General features: G+C 41.0%; 1 protein-coding gene across 1 annotated transcript; it reads right to left on the bottom strand.

The window, feature by feature from the left end:
• Nucleotides 1–481: 481 nt before the first annotated feature.
• Nucleotides 482–9,853, bottom strand: gpalpp1 (GPALPP motifs containing 1). Its single transcript, XM_088914348.1, has 8 exons — nucleotides 9,658–9,853; nucleotides 8,599–8,764; nucleotides 7,772–7,885; nucleotides 6,626–6,743; nucleotides 4,250–4,384; nucleotides 3,755–3,919; nucleotides 2,863–2,958; nucleotides 482–2,135 (listed from the first exon to the last, which is right to left on the bottom strand). The coding sequence occupies exons 1-8, from the start codon at nucleotides 9,740–9,742 to the stop codon at nucleotides 1,917–1,919; spliced, it is 1,098 nt and encodes a 365-aa protein (XP_088770474.1). The 5' UTR covers nucleotides 9,743–9,853; the 3' UTR covers nucleotides 482–1,916.
• Between the last annotated feature and the right edge of the window lie 359 nt (nucleotides 9,854–10,212).

The raw sequence follows: 10,212 nt of genomic DNA, 5'->3' as shown, positions 1-10,212 counted from the left end.
CACCATTACAAAACGCGATTCACTACAGTGATTTCGGAAGAAGTTGGTAACATCGTTCTCTTAACGTTAAAGAACGTATTATATGTGCAAATAAAATTACGAAATCTGTTGGCTAAGTTTGGAACTTAATACAAATCTGGCGCAAGCTCATACCTAACTAAAGGGTACATACTAAGATGTAGTTACACTACCACATTTTACACCTGTTTTATTCAAAATCATATTTTTTCAAATGTTAATCAGATTTATTTTTTAATTTTAGATATATATTTATACAGAAAAGAAAAAATTGTTTCACAACATTGTTTTCCCTTGAACATTATGATGATATTGGTAAATAACTCCTTAACAAATGCAAAGCATTACATTTAAAATTCAAGACACAAAACAACTACTTCAAAAACGGGTTTTCTAAACTGACTTAAGGTCATTTATAATTATTTTAAAGGCACAGCATACTTTCAAATAAATACTAAAGACACATTTTCAAAAACTTTTAATTAAAAAAAACATGTAAAATGTGATGGACTGAAAAACTACATTCATTGTATTAACAGAAACGAGCAGAAATACATTTCAAGGATAATTTTAAGATACAATACATTGTATACGTAAACATCTTAAAATAGCTATTTTGAAAGAATTACCCAGAAAAATAATCCACTTAAACATATTTACATTAAACACTAACAATGTTCTGTGATGCAATATTTATAGGTTTTTTCTCCACAACAGGCAATACCTTATTTGAAAAACATTAATTTTTTTATCACAGTAATTGCTGTTTTGGTCTTTATGCTTCAGGATTTAATGTAAGACCGAAATGGCCTGGTCATTGCAGACGTTTGCCTTTTTTTACACTGCAGTCAGTGGTGTTCTTTCCAAACCTGTGATGAACTGCGGTGCGTCTTATCCCAACTGGATTCAGAATCTATCTGGCTGTGCTAGATTTCCTGACATGAAAATGCTAAGTGAAGAGGGGAGCAGAAAACCTTGTGCAAGGTTTCTTCTGTAACATTTGATTCGGATTAGAAAATAAATATAAAGATGGTCCTCTTTGCATGATCCAGATCTGTTATGGCTTGTAAAACAGCTTCTCTTAGAAAATACAATTTGAAAGTCAAATGTTCCTAAAATAACAATGTTCTACCCACCAATCTATAATGAACTAAGAACCTTGTAGAACTGGAATGAATCCTAAGAGATTGTATAGATCAGGAGTCCTCACTCTCCAAGTCCTGAAGAGGCACTGCTTATCCCTGTGGGCTTTCTAAGGAACTTCCAAAACTCTTCATCGATTACAGAACTAACAGCTGTAATATTAACAGATTAAATCAATAGCGGACTGAATTAAATAATTAAGAGCTCTGGTAGACTGGAAAGCATGAAGAGCATGGCATGTGGCTCACCAAGATCAGAAGTTTGGATCACTGCTCTAAACTAACAAATTCCAGATGACATTTCTGGACATGCCTGAACACGCATAAACATGTGTTTCGTGAATGGTCAAACGTAGATCTGGCAAAGAGAGATTTCAGTAGGATGATACATCTAAATCCGACATCACTGTGTCTAAATTTTAAAGAGGTCCACAGGGATGATATTTGATACTACCCGTCTTTAAAAATCTGTCTGAAATTCATTATTCCCACCTACGGACCTCACAAAGACTTTCCCTAATAGATTCCCTCTCTTTTTGTTCAAACTGCCTTCTTCAGAAGTCACATTTACAAACCCCCCTTACACACAAGAAACAAATCACACATGATTTTATATGGTATCTTCATGTAAAACTCTGCCCTCCAATTAATCGTCTGCAACATCCTTCTAAATCCTACTAATACTCCCATCCTAAAGGAAGTAGGGAACACCAGTTCTGGTTGAGTCAGGCCTGCAGCCTGGAGCAGAGCAGACAGCTAGAGGAACATGCTGCCTTTGCTATGTGAGAACCGGGTGTTGAGTTCCTGAGACTTCTTGATAAGAGCCTTCTTCTGGGCCTGGTCAAAGCGATTCACTTGCAGGTCCTGGTCCCTGTCAAAAGGCCGTCTCTCCTGGGGCTTGGTGACTTCCTCCTCCGTCTTCCTCTTCAACTTCTTTGTGTGCATGTTGAGGAGAGACTCGGACCGCTTGGAATCCTGTGTTATTAGGGAAGAGGCATTGATTTTAATGCAGAGCTGCATCAGAACCTAGCTTCACAGATAATCCACAAAACGCATTTTACTTCATAAACATGCAGGGGAGAGGGGAGCACAATGATACCGAGGTTTATTTTCTTCATTGAAACCACGTTTTACAGGGCTTTCTTGCTAACTAGTATGTACAGGATGGTATTCCCCCCTTTGTGACAATAAGACACCTACTGTAACAAAGCCAGTGGATACTATAACAGAAAACATGACCATGTTCAATACACATCTCTTTGTCTGTGGCAAATGTGAAATCAAGTGCAAATCTTTGTTTTTTTGGATAAAACAAATCTGAAAAAATTAACATCTTTCCAACTGTGTATACTGTAAATAACTAGTTCCAAGGGCATACTTTAATAAGATCTAAGATGCAACAGAACTGTTATCACCATAACCAACTGGCCTGTATTTGATAAGACAAGCCTACGGAGAGCATGTACTGTTTTACGTGGTGGGGAAAATGTATTGTCATTTCTACAAAGTCCTTTTAGCTGTTAGGTAAGCAGGATGTCTTCGGGTTGCTTTCTATAAAAAAAACCTATCTTGTATTAAATATAACAGTGAAAAACTTACTCCGAATACAAAACCAAAAAAGATCTGGTAAATCAACTCTCTTACTCTCTTAAGCTGCAATTACGATTTTTACTATTTTTGTACATGCTATTAAGGTACTCACATTGTACTTGGACACCTTCTCCGCCATCTCCTGATCCCTCTCCGACAGCTGTGGGATCTCCTCCTTCTCCGGACTCCTTTTCCCTTCCAGGCGCTCCTATGGAAAAAATACCCCCAGAAAGGTTACAAATGAGAAGGAGAAGAGACCACAAGGAGCCTTCCTCATTTTAAATGATAAACCCGAGAAAAAGAAATGATCACGACACACATGATGCGAATGTTCATTTTACAAAGATGTACAGTGATGTGACTCTGCAGTTTTGGTGGGGGTGGGCTGTATTGTTTTCAACAGGAAGCCGTGGTTCCAGTACTTTACAAGAGTTGTAAACAGATCTCCGTCCATCCATTTTCTAATCCACTTGTCCAAGGTACACGCTGGTCAGAATACCAGTCATTCGCAGGGCAGACACAGTCACAGACAAACACACTCCCACAGACTGGAACAATGTTCCCAGAAGCATGTCCTTAAATAGATGTATTAGCTACCAATATGCCTATGATTAGCTATTAATGCCAGATATGTCTTAAACTACAAATATTAAAAGACTGGAATACTGTAACTGCATCGGCAATGAGCAATGAGTACGGAAAGGAGAATTTAGATTTCCTTTCAGCTGTCACGCACTGAGCTGAGTGTAAGGAATATTCTGACAAAGGCTTTGTCATGGGGAAAGAACACCATGGGTTCATAAGTTACAGGCTCTTTCAAAAATAGTCCATAAGAAGCAGAAAAGCAGTACCAATTACTTTTAAGATTCATTTGATTTCCCACGCCTCTCTATGCAAGAGCTCCCCAGATCAGTAATCTCTCGCTTGTTTATGCATGAGGCACGGTTACTTTGAATTGCTTTTACTTGTTTCCCTCTTGAGTGAAAGGAAACTCGTTAGCCCACCCTGGCTTTTCTCTCCTTGTCAGCTGGGGTGTCAGTCCACAGGGAGCGATCTTTACACTCCGGCCCTGATCTCTTCTTAAAGGTCCTGGGGCCGAGGCCAAAGTGCTGCATCTCAGGGGGGAGTTCAGTCATCCACGTTTCCCGAGCGAGCTCTTTTGGATCATCCTGAGGACAGAAACATATGCCATAAGGTTACTGTAAATTCAAATAATTACTATGATTGCAATGATCATTTTAAGTGGTTTATTATATTCGCATACTGCAGAAAGAAATAACGACCCATATTAGGTTACTTTTATAAGGAAAAAAACTTACATGTTTATGTACGCTATATACAAAATTTGGTGGCGATTTAACTCAACCATCCCTAACTCTAGATGTAAATTCTGCGAATCACTTTAAAAAAAAACAACAGATGCCATCAGCTTCAGCGAGGCATGATTTTTATTTTGAAAGCGATCTTGACCTTATAGGAGAATGAAACCTCTTCCTTACATTGCCTCCAGAAATCAGCTTTTCCTTCATTTTCTGTGCTCGGCGCTCAAACTCCATGGCAACAGTGCTTTCCACCGGTCTCTTTGGGGGCAAGGGCCCTATGACTCCACCTTCTTCCTCTTCACTGCTGGAGGCCTGCAGCAGAAACACACAGTTTGTAACAAGCCAGGCTGGGGGGAATAGCAGGATGATAAGCACTGCAGCAGCCAGGATACTGAAGACACTGTGGACAAGGCATAAGCAGCTTTTCAGGTTAAGCCGTTTAGAAGTGCAAAATGTATGAAAAATGTTGCATGGGAACTGAACTTCAGATATTAGAACCAGAAAATAATGGCTAGGTTGTCTTTACAATGCACTCGAATCTAAAAAGCAAAACGACTGAAGCAAACACTACAATAGTGACAACTAAAAACAACAAGACGCCAAGGTGAGGTAAAGGGGAGTACGATGTACGATATTATTATTATTAATTGCTTACACTTATATAATGCTTTTCTGGACACTCCACTCAAAGCGCTCTACAGGTAATAGGGACTCCCCTCCACCACCACCAATATGCAGCATCCACCTGGATGATGTGACAGCAGCCATAGTGCACCAGTATGCTCACCACACATCAGCCATCAGTGGGAAGGAGAACAGACTTATGAAGCCAATTCACAGATGGGGATTATTAGGAAACTATGATTGGTAAAGACCAATGGGTCTGCATGCCAGGGTAACACCCCTACTCTTTTCGAGAAACACCCCAGGATTTTTAATGACCACAGAGAGTCAGGACCTCGGTTTTACGTCTCATCCGAAAGACCGCCTTTTTACAGTATAGTGTCCCCGTCACCATACTGGTGCATTAGGACCCACACAGACTGGGTGAGCGCCCCCTGCTGGCTCCACTAACACCACTTCCAGCAGCAACCTTAGTTTTTCCCAGGAGGTCTCCCATCCAGGTACTGACCAGGTTACACCTGCTGAGCTTCAGTGGGTTGTCAGTTGCAGGGTGATATGGCTGCTGGAGATAAGTCTATCCATGCTCCTGCCCCTGCTTAGATTCAATCCCTATCCCTGTCGCTTGCAGTAGAGATTTCAGAGGGGCTGACATCGCTTCTGTGTCTCTCAGAGCACTCAGCCCTGTTACACACACAAATTAACACCTTCCTCCGATGCACAGATCACAATCACACTACCACCTAAAAACAAAACACTCATACTGCAGTTTGCTCTGACAAGCAGTTTATGGTCTGCTGACTCCAAACTGGCTCTCAACCCTGATTCATGCACCTGCACACACCTTTATGTTTAAAAATGCCCAGTCAAATAAACAGAGACTGAGAACTAAGGGAAAAAACTAAAGTTGCTGCTGGATGAGGTGTTAGTGGGGCCAGCAAGGGGTACTCACCCTGCAGTCTATGTGGGTCCTAATGCCCCAGTATAGTGACAGGGACACTATACTATAAAAAGGCGCGTTCTCAGGATGAGATGTAAAACCGAGATCCTGACTCTCTGTGGTCATTAAAAATCCCAGGGTGTTTCTCGTCAAGAGTAGGGGTGTTACCCCAGCATCCTAGCCAAATTTCCAATTGGCCTTTACCAATCCCAATCTGTGAATTGGCTTCATCACTCTGTTCTCCTCCCCACTGAGATCTTGTGTGGGGAGCGTTCTGGTGCACTATGGCTGCCGTCGCATCATCCAGGTGCACATTGGTGGTGGTGGAGGGGAGTCCCCATTACCTGTAAAGCGCCATGAGTGGTGTTTCCAGAAAGGCATTAAAATCAGTGTAAGCAATTATTAATAAGTATTATTATTATTATTATTATTATTAACACCACACAAGACCACACGCAGACCCTGAATTGGCAGAAACTCTGGATCATTGAAGCAGAGATGCACACACACACACAACAGGGAGAAACAGAGAGGGAACACAGACAACACACTGTACTGGCCAGTAACACTGGAGGATACCAGGTAATTCCACACACAGATTTAATGAACCAGAACATTACAAGTACGGTTCAAGCCGGTGCCGCAAAACCTGGCTCAGTGCCTGTTAGCTAATGAAATGTGTGCTTTTCTCTTGCTCTAAATGTCCCATTTGCAGCTGCAACTCTTCATGACCCTGACAGGAGGGATTCTGGAATCAGCTAAGATTTTTGTTGGGTTTTCCCCATACAGGTATATATGCATTGTGCAACTTCAGCTTCACAAACCCATACCCTCACATAGCTAGAATGATCAGATTAAAGGAAAAACATCTCCTGTATTGCTAATACATTATGAATTGTACGTTTATCCTTCCATGTTTAATCTGCATGTCAAAGTTAAAGTCTAGAATCATCATTCCCTTCTAAATGAGAACATGGCCACCGTCTCCTCACCGGTGCGCTGTAGCCTGGTGGCAATGCAGGCCCAGGGCCGTCTTGACTGTCATCATCATCTTCATCATCATCAGCAGGTCTCTTAAACCCAGGGGGCAGCGCTGGCCCGATCACAGGCCTCGAGGAAAACCGACAGAGGACAGGTCACAACGACAGGAGGCCATGCAGCTTGTCTAGCCTGTTTGGTAGTTAATAGTTAATCGATCCAAGGTTCTCATCCAGTCGTTTCTCAAAAGAAGCCAGGGTTTCGGTTTCTACACCATCGCTGGCCAGCTTGTTCCATTCTCCCACAACCCTCTGGATAAAGACCTTTGTTTTAAAAGCACATTAAAACTGTTGATTCTGTACTGTGCGGACTTGTCAGTGCCTTGCAGACTTCTGAATACTCCCCACACAGTCTTCTCTGTTCAAAACTAAAATTAAGGCTGGAATGTATCTAGTGCCTATTCTCTGGACTGATTCCTGAAAAACAATATCTTTTTTTGTAGAATGACGACTGAAATATACACAATATTCTAAATCCATTGAACAATTATAACATCCCTTAATTTAATACAATACATCTCTTGATCCTTGATTTTTTACATTTAAACTACATAATCCCAACATTGTTTGCCTTTTTATTCTAACATTGCTTTGGGTTAAAAAGTGCTTCATGTTAGAAATTCCTTATTAGGTTGCCTGCTTGTCTTACATAATTATCTTTGTCTAAAGAAGCCAGCAAATGTACACAGTAACCCTGGTTTTAATGACAGAATTCATGGTAGAGTGGGATTTCACAGTATTGAAAGATCTGAAAGCTCCCTTTATATAATTTATACAGTAGAAATATAGTTACTTCAATGTAGCATATCCGTTTGCATCTTGCACTGCTTTTTTATTTAGGATAAATGTTATCATGCTGAAGAACGTTCTCAACAGAGTCAGAATCAAATCAATGCCAATTAGGTGTCAAATCCAATCCAAAAGGCTCTGGGAGTTCAGACTCCATTAAAAAGAACACTACTGAACAACTATAATATTGTTAATTCAGAATGTAATGGAAATACGCAATCGACATTTGATCATTTCTCTGGAGCATTTTTAACATTCAAAGTTTGAGGACAGGTTGGTAGCATTGTTTTTTTGCTTAAGAGCTGCTCTTACCTCTCAGGAGAGTCCTGTGGTTTCTGATATCCAGGAGGAAGAGCTGGTCCAAAAAAGCCATCTTCCTCCTCCTCCTCCGGCCTTTTCTCTGTTCCCTGTGTCTTGCGCATTTTGCTGTGAATTCAAAAGAGCATAAGCGTCTCAGAAATTGTTCTAACCAGTTAGCTGCTCTCACTTAATTTATTTATTGGTTAACCACCTGCAACTTGACTAAACATATTTAATCATTACATTATGCACTGTTGACACAAAAGCAAGTACTGGACTATATTTTCTGGCCTTTGAGTAAGGGAGTCATTTGTGTCAGAGAAAACAAACACACAGCGACCTATGGTCTTCATGAGAATCCCGTTCCAAAATGACAAAATAATTCGGCGTGATACTGCAGAATTGCGAGAAAAATCAATTAAATCAAACAGATGAATATCCATCCACTTTCTAACTGCTTGATCCAATACAGGACCACAGGAGGACTGAAGCCTGTCTTGACAAGCAATGGGCACAGGGCAGGGTGCACCTGGGTTGGGATGCCAGTCCATCGCAGGCTAGACACAGACACACCAGGACAATTTTTCCCAGAAGCCAATTTACCTACCAGTATGTTTTTGGACTGGGGGAGGACACCATACAAAAAGAACATACAAACTCCCTGCAGACAGCATCCCAGGAATTGAACTCAGGGCCTCAGCGCTGAAAGGCAGAGATGCCGACCAATGCATCACTGTGCCACCAATGGATGTATAGGATTTTAAATATGGAAATATGGAAACTAAGAATCTTCCCGAACTACAACGCCTTCATTCAAATAACTTGTTTAAATGGTTTACCTTGGTTTACAGCCATCATCTGTGTCATCCTGTGTCATGCCACGTGGAGGCTGAGCAGGACCACTTAGTCTGCCTCTTTTAAATCCCGGGTCCTCAGGCTCACTGTCCTCTGAGGAGCTGGAGCTGTCCCTCGGCCTGTAGCCTGGAGGCAGAGCTGGCCCTGCAACTGTTTAGGAGCCGGTGAATTGCTCATGTATGCAACACATAGAAATGGCAGAGACGATAACATCGCCTTGGCCTCATCTCTGATGAACAACAGAATTTGGCAGCCAGACTCCTGACCGGGCCGCAGGCAAGCAATCACGTTACGCCCGTCTTTGAGTCCTTGTACTGGCTCCCTATCAGGTTTCGAATCAACTTCAAAATCCTCATCCTCATTCAGGACCTATCTGGCTTATTATCTGTCTACTCCCCACCTTGCAACCTTCGTTCGTCTGACTCAGGGTTATGTTTCTTGTCTTCTCTTTTCAGCATGGCACCCAAACAAGGCTCCACAGCCTAAACGTTGTGTTTCTTTTCTTCTCTTTTCAGCATGGAATAAATCTTTTACTTGTTCCTCTGCAGCCTACGCATGCTGATGCATCTCCCTACTTGGTAGGTACCTACTTGAACTACTATAAATGGAAAAGACGGTAATAAGCCTAGCAGCCTATCATTCCTGAATAAACCTTCGTCTGTCGATTTTCCTATAGTTGAAGTTTGAATAATGAACTACACAACTAAGGGTGCATAAGGTAACGTCTGTTGCAAAATGTTACGTCGATGTTAAATTCTGTTGTTCATCAGAGATGAGGCCAAGGCACTGTGCGGCATACAACAACTATATTTACGCACCATAATGTACAAGCACAGGTCCAGCTGCTTAATGTCTAAAGTAATTTTATATTGTAGAAACGTTTCTGGATTACTAGCTTGAGAGCTACTATGTATGATAAATTACTGATTTAGTTTAAATGCTAACATTTGTGTTTACGTATATGATTTTGTTTTGCGATTAGTTGCTTATAATGAACATACTGCCTCACATTTTGCGTTTATCTCACAGAGACCACACATTACCTTCTTCCTCAGAGTCGCTTTTTCTGTTGTCTCGGAACCCCGGAGGAAGGGCCGGACCAATAATGTCATCAGACATAACACTCATATTTCTCAGTTCGCCCAAGTGCTTTTGCTATTATTTCACAAGACACCCAGAAATCACACAATACACAAGCTCAAGCACTCCACATACACTCACACACAAGGAAATAACCCCGGAAGTAAACAATCAAGTAAAGGATTAAAAAAACACCTACTGCCTCCTAGTGGAGTAAAATGAATAGAACCGCCTTTAAAGTACATCCGTACGCAAGCTTCACGGACTTATAAATAATAAACACAAAAGTCCGTTTTTTCACTGGGGTTTAATATTTTATGTTTTTCCAGAGGCACAAGTATGTAAAACACATAACGTATAACCAAATACGTTATAGTTTTCTGTGTTTGCAACACCCTTCACGCTTCTCATTCTGTCAACATGCTACATAAAATATTTATAGATGCAATTCAAATACAAATCATTGTCGTTTTATTTTTATGACTAATTCAGTGAAAACTCTCCTGATTATTATATTT

This window comes from Atractosteus spatula, chromosome 4 (assembly GCF_055471065.1).
Source record: "Atractosteus spatula isolate fAtrSpa1 chromosome 4, fAtrSpa1.hap1, whole genome shotgun sequence".
In the NCBI taxonomy this organism is placed as follows: Eukaryota; Metazoa; Chordata; class Actinopteri; order Semionotiformes; family Lepisosteidae; genus Atractosteus; species Atractosteus spatula.
The sequence above is the reverse complement of the archived record's forward strand: the minus strand, read 5'-3'. Positions and strand labels throughout refer to the sequence as shown.

Bases quoted from the DNA above. Each gene is read 5' to 3' on its own strand.
- gpalpp1 (XM_088914348.1), bottom strand. From the start codon at position 9,742: ATGAGTGTTATGTCTGATGACATTATTGGTCCGGCCCTTCCTCCGGGG. The intron at 4,385-6,625 runs GTGAGGAGACGG...TTTCTGCTGCAG, and splicing joins CACCAGGCTACAGCGCACCG to GCCTCCAGCAGTGAAGAGGA. The intron at 2,959-3,754 runs GTGGGCTAACGA...TTTTTTCCATAG, and splicing joins ACAAGGAGAGAAAAGCCAGG to GAGCGCCTGGAAGGGAAAAG.